The following is a 24446-nucleotide window of genomic DNA, read 5'->3' on the forward strand; positions in this document are numbered from 1 at the left end:
AAAAAGAATTTCCACAATATACTGCATATATAACAATATAACAAAAGGAATTAATATATTTTCAAGATATGAATTGATTTCAATACTTTCCTTTAATACTGTCACTTAAAAATTTTTTTTTGTAAATCTTTGAATTTTTTTCTGAACTCTGATGCTGTATCTTTGGAAGATTTTGCATAACACGGTAAATTGAGGAATTTGGTGGTTAAAAGTAGGTGTAAAATTCAGAAAGTGATTTAGGTAGAGGCAGGTATTTATAGTATCTAACAGATGCCTTCTGACTGTGTGAACTTGGACAACGAAAGTCTCAGATTTTTCTTCTACAACATGTGGCTAATAACTGTACCTACAGGGTTGGAGTAAGAATTAAGAAAAATAAGCCATGTAAATTATTATATGCATTGCAAAAGCACATACTTAACATGGAATCAATATTTGCTAATATTATTAAATACAACATGGCCAAAAAGACCAGACTTCCTTTACGTGTAGTTTGAAATCTTCTTCCAAGTTCTGCTTGTCCACTTCTGTGGGCAGCCTCTCCTCCCATACCAATATCATGTGGTCATCTTCCACTCTGTGACAGAGACAGAACTCAGTAATTATTAGCTGCAAGATAGCAATTGAATGTTCAATCTTTAAACGGTCTTTATCATTAAATTTAAAAGTGCATACTTTTTATCTCCGTGATTGGGTTTCCCAGACTCTCCTTTTGGGATCCTTCCACCCCCACTCCACTGCTTATTTTCAAAGGTGACAAGCCCTTGTGTTAATTCTCAGTTTTCCTCCTGTTAAAATCTACATATTCATTACAGGCTTACAGGACACCATAAAAAATAAAAATGTAAAAAATGAACTCTGAAGCCAGCCAGATCTAGATTTAAATCTCCATTCTTACGTTGAACTAGCTGTGGGATTTTCTACTTTTTTTTTCTGAGTATCATCTCTGTATAATCTCTCAATTAGGCAAAATCACCTCATTAGTTAATTGAGAAGATTAAATAAGCCATTTTAAAGCCCCAGGTACTTAGTGGGAAACTCAATAGATGCCTTCTCTTATTTCTCCTATTTGCCATCAAGACATAAATTGGCATTAGTCATTTTTGAGAGTATCACTCCACAAACAATGTGTGACTTGTAGCTTTGTGCATGTATTTGTGATAGATGTCAAACATCAGTGAAAAAGAGTGAGGAGCGAATACATACAGGCAAGGAGGCCTTCCTGCCACTAAGGTAAATCATTCCTGCAAGCATGCAGATAACTTTGTTTCCCACAGAAAAGCTGAATCCCAATTACTGAGGACATAGCTCTACTTACTTATTTTCTTAAATTCTTCACAGTTGTGATTGGTAATATTTGCACTATATCTCAATTTATATATTATATGTATATATAATGTATATATATGTATATATATATATATATATATACATACATATATATATATATATGGAGAGAGAAAGAGAGAGAGATCGTGGAAATTATACATATATAATGACATATATATATATATACATATATATATATCTATATATGTATATATACCTATATCTATATCTATCTATCTATCTATCTATCTATCTATCTATCTATCTATCTAAAATCATACCGTGTTTCCCCAAAAATAAGACCAGCTCTCATATTAATTTTTGCTCCAAAAGATGCATTAGAGCATATTTTCAGGGGATGCCTTATTTTTTCATGTACAAAAATCTACATTTATTCAAATACAGTCATGTCATCTTCTTCTGGAACATCATCATAATGTACTAAATGTGTCCATCTGCCTGATGATCTTAACTGGAGCTCATTTTTGGGGTAGGTCTTTTTTTCAGGGAAACATGGTATATGAGGTCTGACAATTAAGTTCGTGAACTTGTTGCAATGATGTTGCTAACCTTTTTTTTATCAGAGGGATTATTCAATATGAATTTGTACCAACTGGACAAACAGTTAACCAAGTTTACTATTTGAAAGTGCTAAAAAGGCTGTGCGAAAAAGTTATGCGATCTGAACTTTTTGCCAACAATTCATGGCTCTTGCATCACAACAATGCACCAGCTCACAGGGCACTGTCCGTGAGGGAGATTTTAACCAATAAACAAATTCTGCATTTAAACACGCTCCCTGCTCACCTGATCTGGTCCCCAATCACTTCTTTCTTTACCCAAAGATACAGGAAATATTGAAAGGAAGATATTTTGATGACATTCAGGACATCAAGGGTAATCCGATGACAGCTCTGATGCCCATTCCAGAAAAAGAGTTCCAAAATTGCTTTGTAAGGTGGTCTAGGCACTGGCGTAGGGGCATACCTTCCCAAGGGAAGTACTTTAAGGTGACCATAGTGATATTCAGCAATGAGGCATGTAGCACTTTTTCTAGGATGAACTCGAGAACTTAATTGTCCGACCTCATATACACAGGGGGTGCAAAAAAAATGTATACAAGTAGACACTTTGGTCAACGTTGCTCAAGCAGTAGTTTGCTGTAATCAGAAGTGTCTGGACGCTGATGGTAACCACTTTGAGCACCTCTTGTAATTATAGAAGTCAAACGTTACTTGTATTCATCTTTTGTTATCCGTATATATTGAGTATTACAATTTTAATACAATTTTCCTTTCTTAAAATGTGTGTACTTTTCTGGATATATATATATATATATATATATATATATATATATCAATACAAATATTTGCCTGTCACCAACATGTGAAGTAAAAATCAAATTATGCAAGATGTTCCTTAAGAAGGTTATTGTAACTGTTTATGTTGTTTTCCTATGGGGCATCTGTCAGACTGTTTACCCATGGCAGGGGAGGAGGGGCCGACATCCAGGGGATCAAATCTAATTTAATTTAAAAATAATATTTTAAAGTTGGTATTGGAAGAAACTGAGAAAAAGCTCTCTTGGCTGCTTTGAAAGCTAAGGATTAGTAGCAAAGTGCTGACCTGAAATTTGGTCTTGTGACTTCTTTCCAGGAGATTTTTCACTGCATGAAAAACCTGTCTGCAATGGCCTTATTGTTTAATTCAATCTTAGTTGGCTACAAACTGTTAAAACATGAGGGATTGTTGGAAGGCCTAACAATATACGAAGGTATTTTTAAATGGTATTATTAATCATCTGGAAGTCAAAAAATGTCTTTCATGAAGTCTCTGAACCTTTCCTCTATAGCTCGTTTAGCATTTATTTAAAATTTTGCAAGTTTCGAGGATATAAATTTTAATCCTGTAGCATATGCCATGTTTAGGGGAAGATTCAGCCATTTTCTAAAGAAGGCTAAGCTTTGTGCTCAGTGACGTATATTTTAGGAATTCTCCACGTGGCTTAACTATGATTATATCTTGATTGCTACAGGAGGTAGGTAAGCCTTCACCTTGGAAAATAGTTGGAAGCCAAGGTACCAACAGAGGGTGAGGACCAGCTCCCCAAAACAGCCTTTTATAACCTGGCCAAAATCACTGAGCGGAGCGCTATCTGGCCACCGTTTGACGGAGAAGCAAATAAATGCCCAGAGTACTTTCCTTTTGCAAGAGATGTACATGGCCCGTTTGGAGACAAAGCTAGGGAAGAGGCTTCTTTGAGTCACCCACTTCTAGTCCGATTACCAACTCTCAGAGAATATTCAGAGGGCTCGAGGTAGGTAGGACCATTTCTGTTGTTATCCTCGCTGAGACAAAGGCTGGGGATGCGGGGAGTGGGGTGGGGGCTGGCAACTGGTGCCTACTGTTTCGGTTGAGTGTGTTGGGAGGACCGATGGCAGGAGGATGTGTTTTGTTTGACTATGGAGCGGGCTTCCCCGGCCCATCCCGCCCCGGCCCATCCAGGGCACTGGGAGTCTGCGGCCGGGTAGCCGCAGCGGCCTCTGCGTCAAGCGGCGGTGGGGCAGGGAGGTGCAGCGCCCAGCCCCGAGACCTGACTCCCTCCCGGCGCCGCCCTCAGCCTCCCCCTCTCCCCTCAGCCTGTCGGCGGCCGCAACACGGGCGGGCCGGGCACGTGGGCGCCTCCGTCACACCCTCACTCACACTCACACACACCCGCGCTCACGCACCCGCTCGCTGCATCTCGTGCTTCTTCCCTGGCGGACACACAGGGGCTCGCGAGTCTCTCGGTGCCAGCGCGCAGGGCAGCGACCCCCTAACCCACCCCCAGCACCAAACATTTGCCAGCAGCTGCTTTTTCTTTAGATAGCTCCTTTGCGGCCTCCGTCACAGCCAACCGGACCCGACCTCTTAGCCATTGCTGCTCCTGTCGGGACGTGGAAGCTGCAGGAGGCGCCGGTCAGACACACTAACGGTAATGACTCGCTCCTACTGCCGAGGGCACGGTTTAGGTGGGGTGGGGTGCACCGTGAGCCACCCTGGAGCCCGGGGACGCAGGACGCGAGCGGAATTGATGGCTGGATCCCAGGAAGCACTCAGAGTATGTCCTGAGGTGACGGGAGGGAGGGAGGCTCCAAAGCCTGGGCAGGGCAAAGCTGGGCTCAACGGGCGACCCCCAGGCTCTGCGTCCTGCACCTGTGCACCAACGGTGGAAGGGGAGTGGGGGAGGAGGAGGCAAGAGGTGGCGTGCAGGGGGAAGCACATGGGGCGAAACGTGCCGCCATCCCTCTTTGCTTCTCGTCGTGGAAATTGCCCACAGCATCCTCGAGAGACTAGTCATCTCCAAATCAAGTCTGGGTTGTCTGAGGGATGGCGTTCGACTGGTGCAAGTTGTACAGGAAAGTTGGGAGGGTCGGGACGGAGCGAGGCGCTCCGGAGGTTCTAGCTGAGTTGGAAGCCGATCCTTGCGCGGGGTGGGCGGTGGGGCGGGGAGAGGAGCCTCATTCCTCATCTGCTTCTTAGTTGCTTTTTCAACTACTGAAGGCGACAACCAAAGGTGGTATATTGTCACGTGACCCCAATTCCCTTTTGCCAGAGGCATCCTGCGATAAAGGTTCCTAAAGTGGACCTCTTCCGAGGCACGTGGCTACCGAAGAAAGCACAGCCCGTGTGTTTCTGCGCATCCAGGGATTTGAGAGGGTGGTGGTGCTAGGGTTTTACGAGAGGATGGCAGGAACTGGAAACCCAGACCGCTTCTACGTTTCATTCTCTGCGTGGCCTGGGCAGAGGACGGTTTGGAACGTAGGGAGAGCCTTTTAGTCGTAACATACAGGCACACCAGCCTTATAAGTAAAAATGAATCAAAACGCCGGAGACGCCCCCTGACAGGTGTCACCCACTCAGTCTCAGAGGATGTAGGAGCGGGAATTCTTTTCCGTTAAGCAGAGAAGCGGCGTTTGCCCGCTTTGGCGAAGAGCGAAGCCCCAGACTCGCGCTCTCCAGTGTCTATAGTTCTCCCTTTCCCCTTCCCTTCCTCTTCCCACGTAGGGAGATATTGGAGTAAGACTAGGCGGGGTCCGCACTCGGGCGTGGTGACGTTGGCAGTGTTTGGGTGCTTATGCAAATGACACTGCGACCGTTTCTCCCTGTCGGCAGTTTTTCTTCCAGGTCTTAAAGGTAGACCCAGTGTTATTCTGTACCATTTTTGTGGATCACTACGCAGAAACCGAGAGGACTGAAAGGATTTGCTTTATGTACTGCATTTGGGCGCCGCATCGCCCAGATTTTAAAGCTGTTCTACAGCTGTCAATGTCTACTTGCTTTCTTGGGTTCCCTGGAGCAATGTGTTTGCTTTAGAAAATACCGTTCTCTGACGAAGCAACCCCACCCAGCTCCTTACCCAACCTAGGCCCCATTTCTGCAAGACGTGCTGAGATACAGACCTATTTGTCTTAAGCGCCTAGTACTGGGCTTGACTTGTAGTATGTACTTGCTGATGGACTGAAATTTCCTGAAGAGTATGTGTTTTCATTAAATTCGGAGGTTTGGACCATCAGACTGTATTTTATTTTTGAGAGTGCCTTTCCTATACCCATGATCAATAATACATGCATATTTATTGGAATAAAATATATTATCCCACTAAATCTTAAATTGAACTCATTGATGATTTACCAGCAAATGCAACAATCAACGTATTCTTTTTTTTTTTCAGAAAGACAGAAATTCACAGTTTTTAAAGGAAGATTACCTCTGTTGACACGTTTTCTTTTTCTGATTGCACATTTATATTCTTGATCCAAGAATTACTCTATACTTCCTATATGTGTAACTCAAGCTATAGTATTTTAATGCCATTAAAAGTCTTTATGCATGTTTATAGGAAATAAGTGCTCTGTGATCCAATTAATAAAATAAATAAGCGGTACTAACCTACTCTGCCCAGGCTTCCGTAACAAAATACCAAGAACTGGGTGGTTTAAATAAATAGAAATGTATTTCTCAGAGTTCTGGAGGCTGGGAAGTCCAAGATCAAGGCACTGGCAGATTCTGGTGTCTGGTAAGGAGTCCGCATCCTGGTTTATGGATGGTGTCTTCTCACTGTGACCTCACATGGTGAAAGGGGCTACCTAGTTCCCTGGGGTCTTATTACTTCCCAAAGGCCCTACCTCCTAATTCCATCGTCACTGGGGTGAGAACTTCAACATGAATTTGAGGGGGGAGGACACAAACATTCAAACCTAGCAAATAGTAAAGACTTGTTGAATTGCACTATATTTATTTGAGATACCAATAATCAGATGGATGCCTTACTTGTCAATTATCGAAAATTTAAAATTAAATTAGGATAATTACTCAAATCTAAACTCTATTTTTATAATAATTGATTTACCCAGTGACCACAGTTCGAACTTTACTGTGTTCCTGTGCATGTTAGAAAGTATCCTTGTCCTGTCATAAAATAAATTTGTGTATGAATACACAAGAAATTTTCATTCTTTTTAACTCTGAGGTTATCATCCAGGTAATTAAAAAATAATTGACTTAGAATGATGGAGGTCAAAGACTCCTTCTTGATTATCAAAAGCTTTGAAAAATTTTCTTAACTTCTTTTGGAGAGTATGTTAACTCTTATTACTACGTACATATGCATGATTGCATATAATAATATATTCCTGTGCAGAATAGATTTTAAAATAGTTTCTGAGCAGATGGCATTATTATCAAAATTCATAGGCATAGTCTGATGCATAAAAACATTCAAGGTTACATGGCAGGAATCTTTAGATTTATTTCCAATTTGCCTTATAACATAAAACAAGTCCTTCCTACTCTTCTAGACAAATTTAATAAAGAATTTTTAATAAACAAATTTATCTGCTTAAATATTAACTTTCACCAATTATGATTGTCTAAATATTTCTAGGTGAAAAACAAGCCCTGTAGACTGGGCTACAGTGATTTTAATTAAATTAATTGGGGTGACATTGCTTAATAATATTCTATACCATTATATAAGTTTCCAGGGTACAATTCTGTAAAACATCATCTATATATTGTATTCTGTGATCACCACCCAAAGTTTAGTCTCCTTCCATCACCATGTATTTGACCACCTTTACCTCCTACAACCTCCCCCATTCCCTTCCCCCTCTGGTAAACCACCATATTGTTGTCTGTTTTGTTGTTGTTATTGTTGTTCATGTGGTTCTTGACATTTTCTGTCTGACTTATTTTGTTTAGCGTAATACTCTCATGATCCATCCATGTTGTCGCAAATGGCACTATTTCATCTTATGGCTGAGTAATATTTCGTTGTATGTATATACCACATCTTTATCCAATCATCCATCGAAAGACATGTATGTTGTTGCCATGTCTTGGCTACTATGAATAATGCTGCAATGAACATAAGGTACATATATCTTTACAAATAAATGTTTTCAAAATGTTTGGGTAGATGCTCAGGAGAGGGATTGCTGGGTCATATGGTAGCTATATTCTTAATTTTTTGAGGAACCCTGCTACTGTTTTCCATAGTGGGTATACCAAGTTACATTCCCACCAGTAGTATATGAAGGTTTGTTTTCCCCCCCACAACCTCTCCAAGACTTGTTATTTATTCTTTTATTAGTAACAGTCATTCTAACAGCTGTGAGGTGGTATCTCACTGTAGTTTGGATTTTCATTTTCATTGTAGCTAGTGAAATTGAGCATCTTCTCAAATATCTGTTGGCTGTTTGTATGTCTTCTTGGGAAAAGTGTCTGTTCAGGTGCTCTGCCCATTTTTTAACTGGATTGTTTGTTGTTGTTGAGTTGTATAAATTTTTTTAATAGATTTTGGGTATTAGCTCCTTATCAGAGATATTGTTTGCAAATATTTTCTCCCATTTGGTTGGTTGACTTTTTGTTTTGTCGGTTTCTTTTGCTGTACAGAAGGTTTTTAGTTTGATATAGTCTGAGTCATTGATTTTTGCTTTTACTTTCCTTCTCTGGGGGTCAAATTTATAAAATCCTCACTGAGAGTAAGGTCCATAAGTTTAGTATCTATGTTTTCTTCAATGCATTTTATTGTTTAAAGTATTTTACATAGCTTTGGTTAATTTTTAATTGATTTTTGTGTATGGCGTCAAATTGAAGTCTAGTTTCATTGTTTTCCATGTGGCTTTCCAATTTTCCCACTACCATTTATTGAAGAAGCTTTCTTTTCCTCATTGTATGTTTTTGGCTCTTTGTCATAAATTATTTGTTCATATACATGTGGGTTTATTTCTGGAATCCCAGTTCTTTTCCATTGATCTGTATGTCTCTTTTCCTGCCAATGCCATACTGTTTTGATTACTGTAGCTTTGTGGTGTCACTTGAAGTTAGGGAGTAGGCTACCTTCAGCCTTGTTCTTTTTTCTCAGGATTGCTTTGGCTATTCAGGGTCTTTTGTGGTTCCATACAAATATGCTGATATTTTGTTCTATTTTTTTTTTTAAATGCCATTGGGGTTTTGATGGGGGTCCCATTAAATCTGTATAATGCTTTGGGTGATATGGCCATTTTAACTATGCTGATTCTTCCAATCCATGAACATGGGATATCTTTTCATGTCTTTGTGTGTTCTTCAATTTCTTTCAATAATCTCTTATAGTTTTCAGTGAATAGGTTCTTTACATCCTTTGTTAAGTTTATTTCTTGGTATTTAATTTATTTTATTATTGTTGCAAATGCAAATGACCATTGCAGGATGGTTGTAAATACACAGTATTACTTGATATAGGAGAGAACTATTTTTTAGTCTTGAAGGTCACTTTATTTCATTGTGATTAATGATTAATGTGCTAAGATATCCTTTCACATAAGATTAATTGATTGTTATCTTGGAATAGAATGCTTACACTGGGAGTTTTTCACCTATCAAATTGGCAAAGATCAAAAAGATTTCTCGCTATATTGAAGAAGGCAGAGGAAAACAGGAATCTTATACATTGCTGTGGTACTGAAAATTGAGACAGCTTTGATCACAGGCAGTATTTACCAAAATTATAAAATTATATACCCTTTGATCAAGCAGTTCCACCTCTTGAAATTTATTCTACAGACATGCACATGCCATTAGTTACTTGAACACTGAAACAAATAATCAGAAATACCTAAATATATGATATACTATGGATTGTCATCATACTCATTGACAAAACACAAAATGAAACAAGCTATTGTACTGAGAGCAAAAGTTTTTGAAGATTTTTTAAGTGAAAAACCACAATGCAGAACTATGTATGTAGTATCAGTTGTGTAAAAAGAAACAGGTTGGATAGGTGAGGAAGAAACATATAGTTCGAATATATATATATATATATATATATATATATATATATATATATATATATATTAGCTTGAATATATACAAAATATCTGTGGAGAACTTTGGTAACTTACAGCGTGGTTGAGGTGGATAAGCTGGGTGTAAAGGGTGAGAAGATATTTTTCACTCTATGCCCTTAAATACCATATTATTATATTATTTATTTAAAATATAGACTAAAAATATTCTAAAGTGAAAACAATACCAAATACTGTTCGGAAAACAGTGTGCAGGCATTGTTTTGAAATGATTGAGATATAATAGTGGGTATTTTGGCTCCATGATTTTCAGAGTTTCTGAATTTACAAGAACATTTTCTCTTTCAACATTCTTAATAATAAAATTATATTACAGCAGCAGATGACATTTAGTAGATTCACTTTAGCCAGTTATATCAGCATAAACATGCATACGTTTTTTAGTGAGTTGACTTTTTAAAAAATTGTATTTTGAGGTGGTCATAGATTTGCATGAAGGTGTTAGACAAAATACAGAGTTCTTGTGTGCCCTTGAGGCAGTTTCCCTTAAAAGTAACATCTTATAAAGTTATATTACAGCATCATAGTTAGAATATTGACATTGATAGAGTCAAGTTACAGAACAGTTCAATCACTATAAGGATCCCTGTGTTGCCCTTTTACAACCACAGGCACTTTACTCCTGCCCCCAACTCCCCATTAACCCCAGCTAACCACTAATCTATTCTTCATGTTTATTATTTTGTCATTTCAGGAATGTTACCTAAATGGAATCATACAATATGCAAGCTTTTGGAATTGGCTTTTTCCACTCAGCATAATTGTCTGTAGATTCATCCAAGTTGTGTGTATCAGTAATTGGTTTGTTTTAAATTCTGAGTGGTACTCGACGGTATGGATTTACTAGAGTTTGTTTCAGCATTCACCCATTGAATGACATCTGGGTTTCCAGTTTAGGGTTATCATGAGTAAAACTGCTTTGGACACGTGTTTACAGATTTTATGGAACATAAGTTTTCATTTTTCCAGGATAAATGCCCAGGAGTGTAATTGCTGGGTTAGATGGTAGTGGCGTGTTTAGTTTTCTACAGAGCTGTATCGTTTTACGTTCTCACCAGTAACGTATGAATGATCCAGCTTCTGGGTATTCTTGACAGATTTGATTGTCACTATATTTTAGTCATTCTGATAAGCATGTAGTGGCATCTCACTGTAGTTTTAATTAACATTTCCCCAATGTCTAATAATGTTCAACCTCGTTTCATATGCTCATTTGCCATCCACACATCATATTCATTGAAATGTCTCTTTATGTCCTTTGCCCATTTTCTAAATTATTTTTAATTACTAAGTTTTATGAGTTCTTTATAGATCCTTAATATGGGTTCTTTCTCAGATGTGTAGTCTGCAAATATTTTTTCCCAGTTTTTAGCTTATTTTTTCATCCTCTTTAGTAGGTTCTCACACAGACAAGAAGCTTTTTAAGTTTCAAAGTTTAGTTTACCAATTTTTGCTTTGATGGATTCTGCTTTTGGTGTCATGTCTAAGAATTCTTTGCTTAGCTCAAAATATCAAAGATTTTCTCTAATGATTTGTTTTTAAAAGTTTTATAGTTTTATATTTTACATTTAAGTCCATGATCCATTTTGAGTTAAATTTGTGTAAGCTGTGTGGTTTAGATCAAGTTTATATTTTTCCCTAGGAATGTTCAGTTCCAGAACTATTTGTGAAAAGGGATATACTTTCTCCGTTGAAATTGCTTTTGCACCTTTGTCAAAAACCAGATGAGCATATCTGTGTGGGTCTATTTATGGGTTACCTTTTTTGTTCCATTGATCTATGTGTTTATCCTGCCAACCTCACACAGTCTTCATTATTATAACTATAAAATAAGTCTTGAAATCAGGTAGAGTAATTATTCCTACTTCATTCTTCCATTTCAAAGTGTTGTAGTTATTTTAGTTTTTTGCTTCTTTGTATAAATTTTAGAATAATGTTTTCTATATCTAAAAATAATTGCTGGGATTTTGTAGGAATTGCATTAACCCTGTATATCAATTTAAGAAGAGTTTGACATATTTATTATGTTGAATCTTCCAATCCATGAACATAGTATGTCTGTTCGTATGTTTAGGTCTTGAATTCTTTCATCAATACTTTGTACTTTTCAGTACATAAAAGTACTGTCTGTGTTTTGTAAATTCCTTGGGATTTTCAATGTAGACAATCAGAATGTCTGCAAATATGGAAATGTTTCTTTCTTCCAATCTGTATACCTTATATTTCCTTTTCTTGCATTATTGCACTGGCTAGAATTTCCAGTAGTATGGCAAACAAAAGTTAAAGAGTGAACATTCTTATCTTGTTCTTGATCTTAAGGGAAAAGTATTCAGTCTTTCATTAGTAAGTGTAATGTGAACTGTACATTTTTTGCAGACAATCTTTATCAAGCTGAGAATGTTTCCTTCTACTCTTAGTTGGGCTTTATTTATTTATTTTATGACAGTTTTTAATCATGAATGGATATTGAATTTTGCAAAATGTATTTTCTGCATCAATTGATCATATGATTTTTTTTCCCTTTAGCTTGCTATTATGGTCTACTACATTATTGACTTTTGACTATTGACTCACCTTGTAAACCTAGAATAAACCCCACTTGGTCAAAATATATAATTCTTATTATATGTGTCTGAATTCTTTTTTTTTGGTTTTGTTTTGTTGTGGTTTTTTTTTTTTAATATCATGCTGAGGAATTGTGTGTCTATATTCATGAAGGATATAGATCTATAATGTCCTATAATGTCTTTTTTTTTTTTTTCTGGTACTGTTTTTGTATGGTTTTGGTGTCAGAGTGATACCAGTTTCATCAAATTAATTGTGAAATGTTATATCATCATGTATTGTCTAAAAGAGATTTGCAGAGTTGGTGTTAATTCTTTAAATGTTAGGTAGGATTATTCAGTGAAACCATCTAGGACTAGGGATATCTTTTATTTAAAAATAATGCATTCATGTTATTTGGGGAAAAAGCCTATGCAAACATAATCTTCAGATGAAGAGATTATCCTGGAATGTCCAGATGAGTCCTACATGCCATCACACATGTTCTTATTTGAAAGAGGCTGAGGGAGATTAGATACACACAGAAGAGGAGGAGATAATATAAACATGGCGGTAGAGATTGGAGTGGCTACAAGTGAAGGAATGCTGGCAGACCTTAGAAGCTAGAAGAGGCAAGGAACAGACTCTCCTCTAGAGCCTCCTGAGGAAATATGGGCCTGCCAACAGCTGAATTTTGGTTCACTGAAACTGATTTTGGATCTCTGGCTTTCAGAGCTTTAAAAAAATAAATTTCTGTTTTTCGAAGTTACTAAATTAGTAATTTGCTACAGCCTAAGGAAATGAATACTGTGCCTAAATCAGAGGTATTTTCAATATGTTAATAAAATTTTAAGTGTTTAAAAGACTTTTAGTTAAATAAGATTTAAAATCTGTCATAGAAGTTCATAGAAGTCAACAAAAAATATATTTCAATTTATGGAGGTTACTTTTTAATTATAATTAATTTTGAAATAATTGCAAGCTCACAGGAAGGTGCAGAGGGAGGTCCTATGCACCTTTCACCTGGCTTTCCCTATTTTACAGTCTTGTGTAAAAGTAATATGGTACAATATAAAAACCAGGCTATTGATATTGGTGTAATCCAGGGAGCTATTTCAGATTTTGCAGTCATTTTCTCTGGCTGTGCGTGTGTACATGTGCATAGTTCTTTGCAATAATATCAAATGTGTAAATTCATGTAACCCTTACTACAATGAAGATACTAAATTATACCATTTCAAAAGATTACTCTTTTATAGCATACCCATCTGCCCTTCCCTACCCTAACTCCCAGAAACCATTGTTCTGTGGTTCATCTCTATCATTATGTTATTTCAAAAATGTTATATAAATGGGATCATGAAATATGTATCCTTTTGGAATTGTTCCCCCCCCGCCCCCATTCCACATCATTTCCTTGAGATTCATCCAAGTTGTTGCATGTATCAAAAGTTTTTTCCTCTTTATTGCTGACATTACATTACATGGATGTACCACAGTTTGTGTAACCATTGACTCATCGAAGCACACTTGTGTAGTTTCCAGTTTGGGGCTATTATAAATAAAGCTGATGTGAAATTTATGTACAAGTTTCTGCTTGAAAATATGTTTTTATTTCTTTGGGATATATACCTAACAGTACAAATTGATGCTCACTATGGTAACTATTATTAGGGTGAAAAGAACTGTCAACTATTTTTTAGAGTGGCCGTACTATCTTATGTTTCTATTAGCAATACATGATTGATCTAGTTTCTTTGCATCCACATCAACACTTGGTATTATTAGTTTTATAAAATTTTAGCCCTATGGATAAATGTGTTCACTTTGAGGGCAAACCAGTTTTATGAGTGTAAGTTGTGACTTTGTATGGTCATTTATAAGAAGTTTCACTCAGATTGGCTGTGTGATTTTCATTATCTTTTTGCTTAATAGAAATACTTTATGAAAAGGGGATATAATTTGCAAAGGAAATGTTCAGGTTGTGTTGCATATTGTTGAAAATATTTTATATTGTTTGTCAAGATCGTTATTTCAGCATTATATCATATTTCTTTTTCCTTTTGCAATTATCCCATAACTATAAACTCCTCATCATGTGCCACTTTGAGGGAAGGGGGTTGTTATAATATGGTTTAGCATTTTGTTTTTATTCAGATAGGCTTTCCTTTTTAGCCTACATATTAGAATTAGAAAATATATTTCATTTAAATCCACAATGAATTTCAGATTCAATGTTCAGAATGAGAACACATTTAAAGAAAACTTTCTTCAGTATAATTTGAAATTGTCCAAGTCAGGAGATAATTTACTGTTTTTCTTTTGGTTCTTTATTGTAGAATGTAAAGCTTGTGGCAAATGCCAAAACTTATCTAGTGCAGGCATGTCTGTTTGAGTCATCTCTCATCTCTAAAATGCAAGTGCCTGCCTGCTGTTTTAGGTCTTTGCATATTTTCAATGGAAGTGTTAATTAAAATTAAGTATAACAGAATTTCAAAAGAGCTTGTAACAATAGTTTAGGAGCTAAAAAGTTTTGAAAGTCATAGAAACAATTGCATAATATTTTAAGTTAATTCTATAGTGAAAATATTAGCAAGGATAATCAAGACAAAAGCAAAGAAAACACCTATTACCAATGTCAGGAATGAAAAATGGAATATGACTATAAATCCTACAGATATTAAAACTGTGAAATATTATGAATCATTGTATACCAATAAGTTTGACAACTTAGATGAGATGGACAAATTCCTCAAAAAGCACAACTTACCCAAACTAACAGAACAAGAAAAATAAAATCTAAGTAGCTGTGTATCAATGAAATAAATTGAATTTTTAATTTAAAGTATTCCCTAAAAGAAAACTCCAGACCCTGATGGTTTTATCAGTGCTGCAAAACATTTATGAAGAAATAAAACTAATCCTACATATATTTGCTCAGAAAATAAAGGAAAAACCTCTTTAAAACCTTTTTTATGTGCACCAAAACCAGAGAAGCAAAATACAAAAAAAAAAAAAAAAATTGCATACCTATGTTCCCCTGAATGTAGTTGAAAAATCCTTACCAAAATATTAGCAAATCAATTCCAGTGATATATTTAAAAAGGCAATACCTCATGACCAAGTGAGGTTTATCCCATAATGAAAGATTGGTTTAAGATACCAAGCTAATCAATGTGATACTCTATATGAACAGATTAAGAAGTTATATGATTTATCTTAATAAAGGGAAAAAATTAATTATGTGTCTAAATTCAACATTCATGATTCAAAAAAACCCCAAAAACAAAACTCAGTGAACTAGGAATTAAAAGAAACTTGTTTAAACTGAGAAAAAGTATCTATGAAAGAATCCATACTTGATATTATACTTACCAGTAAAATATTGAGTACTTTATTGAGTACTTTCTTAATAACATTGGGGCATAGATGAAGATGTCTGCTCTTAACACTCCTGTTCAAAATTTTAGTGGATGTCCTAGCCAGTACAATAAGTCAAGAAAAATACGTTTAAGGTAAATAATTAGAAAAAGCTACACTACATTTATTTACTGAAGACATACTATGTATATAAAAGTCCTAAGGGATCTTTAAAAAAAATCGACAACTTGATTTAGCATTGTTGCAGGACAGAAAGCTTGTAGTAAAAAATATTTTTTTTCTAGAGAGAAACTGAAGAGATGAATAAACGGAAATATATACAACGTTCATAGATTGGAAAACTCAATTTTTTAAGATGCCAGTATTCCCCAAATGGGTCTATAGAATCAATGTAATCTCACTCAAAATTCCAGCGGGCTCTTTTTCTAGGGGTAGAAATTTACAAGTTGATTTCAAAATTTATGTGGAAAAGCAAGGGATAAAAATCTTTAAAAGAAAAAAAATGGTTAGGTTTGAGAACTACTGAGTTAGACATTTGTTATGTTGATTTAAAATGATTTTGAACCCAGTTTTAAATGCCTTAAATAGATTTTTACTGAAAAATTACACATGAAGATAATTGAAGCAATACAAAAATGGAAGAATGAGAAAAATGTAAATATAAGTCCAAATTTAAATAATTTTATATTCTAATCATTTTTTATGCATGTAAGTTCTTACATACAGTAGAAGAATGGAAAGATGCCTTGTTTTTAATTTTTAATATGTGTATTATTTAGAGCTCTTCACTGGCAAGAAATTGATGCTCCCTAAGAAGCAACTATATATATATATATATATATATATATATATATATATATATATATGATATACGAGGTGTGACCAAACAATACAGTGAATGTTTAAATTTTAAAAATTATAACAGTGAAAGACGCATTGCCATCAATGCTTCTCAAAATACTCCCCCTCACTTAGAACACACTTATCGCATCCTTCTTGCCACTTTCTGAAGCAGTTCTGGAAGTCCTCTTTTGAAAGTGTCTTTAGTTGTGCTGTCATGACTGCTTTGATGTCCTGAATCTAAATTTAATCATTCACTGTATTTTTGGATCACAGCTCATATATATATATACAGAGGGGGCCAAAAAAAGATACATATACACATTTTAAGAAAGGAAAAAAAAAGTATCAAAATTATGCTGATGGTAACCACTTTGAGCAACTGTTGTAATTTCAGAAGTCAAACATGACTTGTATTTATCTTTTTGTATCGGTATATATTGAGTATTACAATTTTAATACAGTTTTTTCCTTAATTAAAATGTGTATACATTTTCTTTCTTTTTTTTTCTTCTTCACCCTCTGTATATACAGGGTGGCAGGAACTCAAAGAAACAATGTGCTTGGAAATTAGATGGAAAAGGGCAAGAATGAAAACTAGGAACCAGGATCCCTAGTGGTAGTAGTTACAGCCTGGGCATAAAGCCTTTGGAATTGAATGGCATGCCGACTCTTATGTTTCTCTCCTCAAGATTACTTAGGGAGGGAAAATGTAACTGGACAAACGTGGAAGATAATTTTCAAAGGTTTTGGTAATTTTATCTTCCCTCTACTCATACTCTTTGCAATCTGACTTTGTTGCTTCTTCCATTAAGGAGTTTATCCACTCTTGAATCAATCTGGATTAGCTGTGTAAATTGCTTTGGCCAGTGATAACATTAGCAAATGTGACTCAAACAGAGGCTTTACTAGCACTTGCGTGCTGGGCTTACTTCTTGTGGCTAGAGTTGGAACTCTAAGCTTACAATGTGAACAAGTTGGAGCTAGCATTGGAGAGACTACATGTAGGAGATCCAAAGTGTTCTGACAGATGGAAAGCCTGCCTCCTGCCTGAATGTGAGTGAGACCATCTTACCATCTTAGAATATCTTCTTCCCTCATTTGAATTGACAAATGACCACAGTGCTGAATTGACAAAACAACTGATCATCTAAGCTTAGCTTACATTGCCTAGCACACAGCATCATGAGCATATCAATTTTCTATTTAAGTCCCTAAGTTTTGAGGTGATTTGTTATATAGCAATAGAAAACTTGTATTAAAAAAAGTGGTGTTAGAACAACTGTTAATAAAACATATAGCACTGGCTCTGAATTTGCATTATCCATAATTGAGTAATATGCAGCAAACTAGTTGTAATATAATACAACCATAAGAGAGATGATAATCTTAGTAATAAAAGAAAACATACTGAGTCCAAATACTGTATTATTCAAATACTGTATTATTAGATATGCATATTATTTTCCTTATTTTATAAATGAAGAATCTGAAGCATAGGTAAGTAACTTAGCCAAAGTCATTTAACCGTAAGTGATAGAGCTAGGATTTGAACTCAGTATGTCTCTACAACCTAGATATAAATGTTTGGCACCATTAAATGTCTCTTCACAGCAAGAAATGTTAATTCCTACAAGATCCCATTAAAATTAAATAAGAAGGATTATATGAAAATATGTAGAGGTTGAGGTCATTATTCTGTTTTGGACTATGAGTTTCATATTTAGATAGTATCCTAAATTTTTTCCTACTATGAAAGAAGAGGATATTCTCATGCTTTTGTTTTTTTCTATCTCCTCCCATATTAATTTCTGATTTTATTAGTTATATTATTTTTAATTTCAATTTATATATTTTCCCCTTGGTAAAATTTCTACAGATTTTTTTAGTTTTTAAAACTTTAACACTGTACAAGTTTTGTTTTTATTTTTTAACAATTTTTATGTTTTTCAATTACAGTTAACATACAATATGTTAGTTTCAGGTGTACAACATAGTGATTAGACATTTATATTATTCATACAGATTTTAAACCTTATTTTCATGTTTAAATTAATGTTCACTTCGATTCTCTAACATGGCTTCTCTGTTGCTGAGATCGTTATTTGGTTTTCTCTCTTGGTTGGCTAAATTTTGTGATCATGTAGCCCCTCCCTCTCCCTTCCCAGTAAGGTCCATCAGATCTCTTATGAATAAAAATATTTGCCTGTGGCCTTTGTAGTTGGAATAGAAAGTAAGTGACTATAAAAATTGGAGATGAAGGATTTTTTTTCTCTGTTTTAATGGAGGTTATTGGATATCCTGAGAAGTCTTTTTGTTTCCCCTTTTCTACTTCTGCTTGAAATCCCTAGAAATCTTTATCCCAGTAATTTCTCAGTTTTGACCCTTCTGTATTATTATTATTATTATTATTATTATTATTATTATTTGAACATACAAGTCTAAGCAAAACCTATGTTATTTTGTCTTTTAGTATGTTGTGTTTTATTAATTCTATTCTCTTGCCTGAGTACCCAATTTTAAGTTTGTCGGATCAACTTTAATTTAAATATCCACTTAGCTTTTCTCTAAATTACCTAAAAAATGTGTCCCTTTTATTCTTTTTGAGAAGTTTCCTTCAGCCTGTCCTCCATGTCTCTGGATGTGGTTGCAATAGCATTTATTCTAGTTCTATTTGTTTCTATTATGCCTTTTGTTCCTGTAATGGATTTACCCATTGCTTACCTGTATTCAATATTTATCCACCTAACTTTTTTAAAATTCCTGTTACTCTTTTATATGTTTTCCTTGAACTTTTCTCCTTTTTCTTAAGGGCAGCTTTTTTTTATCTTTTATTAGTTGAATGTTTGAGGGTTTTTTGTTTGTTTGTTTTGTTTTGTTTTGTTTTGTAAGTAATCTCTCAGAAACTTCATAGCACTCTCTTTCCTGAGACATAGTCTACATTTGTATGCTGCATATGTTTCTTCCCCTTTCAACTACTACCCCTCCCTCTATGTTTCTTTGTAAAACTCTTTTATTCTTAGTAATTACTCATCTTTGAAGGAGAGTTCTATCTTGGAATACTATTTGATAATGAAATAAGTGTCATTAATGTTTGTATCCCTTAACGTCTCATCACAATTAATATCACATTAGTGAATGGGTAGATACATGAAAGGAGATTCTCCATAAGACAAATTTGCAGGAATGTCATGCAACTGTGTATGCAATTCTATAAGTAATAAAATGAGTGTTGTACTTTAGTCAGAGAGGGAAAAAGGAAGAATTAAGAAAAAAATCACAAATTTTTATTATTAATGAACAGAGCTTATATTATGCATTGGAGTATGTCGGAGCTCGAAGTGGAGTTTTGCAAGAAGGAATTAGCTAAAAGAAAATGTTTGTGAAACTCGTGTACTGTACAATTCTTGTGGAAATAATTAAGCTTTGAAAGGCCAATGATCATATGGTTTATACTCTGTAGAAAGAGGTTCCATCATAAAAATTAATAAGACAGGGTCTTCAGTATTTTTTAATACTTTTCCTCATTAAATATTATTGTTTTTCAACTTAAAATTTTACAGATACTTACAGAATATTGGACATACAGATTCAAGATCCATGACATTATCACCTTGAAGCAAGGATTTATTTGATAGCCTCCTCCATCTTTTCTTCGTATCAACTAAAATAGTTTTAAAAAGAATTAACAAATTTTCCATAAGGGAATTTTAAAAATTAGTACTACGCATACTTTCCAATGCCTAAGAATAGCAAGGTGGTAAAAAGAGAACTAGATGACGAGGTTATTGAATCTGTCAAAGACCTTCTTTCCAATGAAGACTCAGCCGATGATGCTTTTAAGAAAAGTGAACTAATTGTTGATGTCCAAGATGAGAAAGATACAGATGCTGAAGAAGGATCTGAAGTTGAAGACGAAAGACCAGCTTGGAGCAGTAAGCTACAATACATCCTGGCCCAAGTTGGATTTTCTGTAGGTTTAGGGAATGTGTGGCGATTCCCATACCTATGTCAGAAGAATGGGGGTGGTAAGTTTTTTTGTCTTTTCATTTTTAAGTGATATATTGCTGAGTACATTGCAATTGATTATCTCAAATAGCTGCTTTTATTGCTGGGTCTCATTATTTTACAAATTATGAATTCCATTATAAAGCTAGGGAGACACCTTTGTTGAAAGTGAGTTCAGACCTGTTTTCAGAGTAGGTTTGCATAGGAGCAGATGGCTTGCTATGAATACTCAGAATTGTTTTAAGGGTAATAAATTCTCAAATTCTTTCTGTGGATGCTCTTAAATATCTCTAAATTACTGACTTTTCTAACATATGTTGCATCCCTTGTGACTGTCAGTTATTTTCTGGAGAAAAACCTAAAGTTTCTGGTATGAGACAAATTTGATGAAGGAAGACAGATAATTTTCTCTCTATGACTTAGTAACTCTGAATTTTAAGTTGTTTCATTCTTCAAAAAAGCAAAAATTACATATAATTTAGAATGATTATAGTCTTCAAATGCTGACCAGAACTTTGTAGATTCCAGTAGAAAGGATTTAACTGGATAATTAATATAGTGCCAGACATTCTTCATCTTTAGATATCACATGTATTTGGTTTCCAATTCTGTAGTATTTTGGGGCACTGTTTGGTTTCAAAGAAAACTTTAAAGAAATTAACATCCTTAGTTTTAAACAAAAATATCTGTATCAACATAATATTCTAGTTTTTTTGTATTTATGCTATGATTACCTAGGGTTATTTAGTAGACATTGTCTTAAAAATCAAGGGAAAGAAAAACAAAAATTTATTGATTATCATGTAAAACATAAGCTCTATAGTATTCTGCAGTCAAATTGAATGTTAAGCTAACTAACATTTGTGTTGAAACTTTATTATTTATATACATGGAAGCTGTTAAAATGAATGTAATAAAAAACTAAATATACACCTCATTTCAGTACACAAAGGATAAAAAGAATATATTGGTATTTGATTCTAGTTTGTGATAGTTTTGTTGACTGGACAAAAACAAGGTTTTATTTTGATGTAGTTGTACCTTACAAATGAAATTAAATAATGTAACCATACATATATTAAATTTCTTCTTATAGCCTCTAAAAAATAAGCTAAGGTATTACAGTGATAAAATATGTTTGAGATCTTGCTTAATTAATTCAACCAGGCAAAATAAATAACAGGTTTGGGAAAAGTAACCTGTTTGATAAATCTTCCTGAGAGGTAAGAATCAATTCATGTCAGTGATGTACTATATATATAACTCTACTGACATTGTAAGCTCTTAGCTAGTCGGTAACATCACATATGAATTATTTATCAAATCAGCAATATGCATCTATGTAATACTCTGCGTTTTGTTTCTCACAAATTATCATATTTGCCACGACTGACAAAGGACGAATTCTGATTTTCAGACCTGTCATCTTATGAGCCTTACTGGACATACTGTTAGGGAAAAAGGCAGTCTTTGCTGAAAAGTCAGGTTGCCTTCCATTTAATACGATTTTTGTCTTGATGGAGAGCACTAAAGGATTTCATATTTAGTAATTATTTATTAGTAAAGATGCTCCTCTTTCTAATTTTCATATGTAAAAGGAGTCAAAGTGCCCTTCCTAGTATTGTTTCCTCTCTTCTAATCACAAGTACTAGAGTGGGATATTATAAAATACCAATGGATTTTATCATTCCAAGATGGTTATTAGAGCACAAAAGGTTGTACTCAGCATTAAGTATAGCATCGAGCCTGCTGGATATTCAGTTAGTATCTTCTGGCAGTTTAGTCCAGCAACCTCAGGCTGCCTAAATATTACTTATTCATCAGTTGAGGCGCTTTATGAATAATAGAACTAAAAAGTAATAGACCCAACGTAAGTTGATTTGTCTGAAGATATTATACTTAAAGCACATGGTTAAGCTTAATAAGTGGTTTAATATAGAAATCACTAGCTTATGTTGTGAAGTCAGTTTGGCTATGAAGCCTGGCACTTTCCCACACGATCCATGATCCTTGCACAAGTTAGCTTACTTCTTCTGCCTTACTTCCCACACCTGTGAAATGAGGGTACTAATGGTATTTACCCCCATTGGATTATTGTATGGAATAAATAACTACAGCTTAACAAGCTTAGAAATGTGCCTGGCAAATTGTAAATGCTTAGTTATATTTTAGCTTTGATTATTTTTAATATGGAGGCAAAGGTTAGAGTAATTGAGTTAGAAGAAAAGGCTCAGTATCTAATAGTATGTCATGCACACATAACTGAGGAAAGATTCCCAATGAGTCCAGTCTCAGTTAATTCAATTAATCTCTTTCTCTCTCCCTCGCTTCCTTTCTCACCCAGAGATAAATAACATTATTTCAAAGATAAATAACTTGGAAAAAAATCATTAATATTTACCCCTCTTCAGCAGAATAACTACCAGAACAATTTGAATAGTTTCCAAAGTCTATTCAATACCACTAAACACTTTTTTTATTTTTAAATGGGAAAAATATAATAAATAGCCTCACTTAAAAAGGGAATTAGTAGCATCAATTGCATGACCCACTTGACAGTATCTGGTTAAGACAAAATTCCAGATAAGAAATTTGAATGTAGGAAGTCCATATTAGAGGTTATTTAATGAGTAATTTGTATATACATTCTCATGTAAAAATGAGTACAGCTTTCATATTTAACTTTATCAATTAATAGAGTTTAATATTAACATTGTAAAACTATTCAATACATTTTTAAATCACTATTCGTATGTCTTAATTTGAGATTTAACTGTAAAATAATATTTCTTTTAAGCATTAAAACTTTGCTACAAGGATAATAGCACATGTATTTTCCAATAGATATTAAATATATTAGTTTCTCAGTCAATTACACTACCCCTTTACAGAATTTTGCAAAACAAAATATTAATTCTTTTCTGAAGTGTACTTTTTATATGAAGAACATATGGGGGAAAAATAACATTTGTCTGTAGTAGAGGTTATTTTTCTTCTTTTTCTTTTTAAGTCTAGGCAGCCATTTCTTCTGTCCTGTTGTTATTTAAGGAAAAAAGTCAGTTTTAATACCATAAAATTTCATTTTTTCTAATTTATCAGATTTGGAATACATGATTTAGATGAATAAAATTTAATAAATGACTTCATAAACATGTGTGAATAAGATTTCCAGGAGTTTATGAAAGCTGCTTGAAAAAATATTTTCAAGGAATCAGTTATTTTTATGAAAAATGAAGTTGTTTATCCTTTCAATTCAATTAAATTAAAACTTCTCATTGATATCCTTATTTTATCATATTTTTTAAATCAAAATTTGTAGCAGTCAAATTCAGGTTTTAAATACTAGAAGTTTTAAAGTAATAAAATTGCATTTTGTTCAAAGTCCTATGTAACTGTACTATATAGAACTTCAAATATCATCTTTGAGATAATCAGAATTAGTGCATTCTTTACTGTGACTGTAGAAAATGTAATCTATTTTATTTGTCTTGTCTCTGTAGGTGCCTATCTTTTGCCATACTTAATACTGCTCCTGGTAATAGGTATTCCCATTTTTTTCCTGGAACTTTCTGTGGGCCAAAGAATTCGGCGAGGAAGCATTGGTGTATGGAATTACATAAGCCCTAAACTGGGTGGGATTGGATTTGCAAGTTGTATAGTAAGTTTCTTGGTATGGTATATACTATATAATTTGTACATAGTTTATAATTATATGGTTTGCATTTAAATAGAACTTTTGAGAGTGTAATTCTATTCTGCTCTTTAATCATGTTTAAAACAAAACAAAACAAAACATGGATCTTGCTTGCACTGATATACAAAACAAGCTGTAAATATTAATATAGTTCAATCTTGTTAATGCGTGTTCTTAAGATCTGTGAGAAACATCTTTTTAGAATATATCATGTGTTTCAATGAAAATAAAATGAGGATTTTTAAAATGTTGAATGG

At 34.5% G+C, this 24446-nt stretch overlaps 1 protein-coding gene across 1 annotated transcript in view; it reads left to right on the plus strand.

The window, feature by feature from the left end:
* The first annotated feature begins 3346 nt into the window (after positions 1-3346).
* The window catches only part of SLC6A15 (solute carrier family 6 member 15), a 45533-nt gene continuing 24433 nt past the window's right edge, over positions 3347-24446 (plus strand). The window contains exons 1-4 of the mRNA XM_074325337.1: positions 3347-3646; positions 4195-4303; positions 20051-20515; positions 23996-24153. Of these exons, the coding sequence (XP_074181438.1) occupies positions 20227-20515; positions 23996-24153 (447 nt within the window). The 5' untranslated portion in view covers positions 3347-3646; positions 4195-4303; positions 20051-20226. The remainder of the gene's footprint in view (positions 3647-4194; positions 4304-20050; positions 20516-23995; positions 24154-24446) is intronic.

Source organism: Rhinolophus sinicus, linkage group LG02, assembly GCF_036562045.2.
Source record: "Rhinolophus sinicus isolate RSC01 linkage group LG02, ASM3656204v1, whole genome shotgun sequence".
NCBI classification, from domain to species: Eukaryota; Metazoa; Chordata; class Mammalia; order Chiroptera; family Rhinolophidae; genus Rhinolophus; species Rhinolophus sinicus.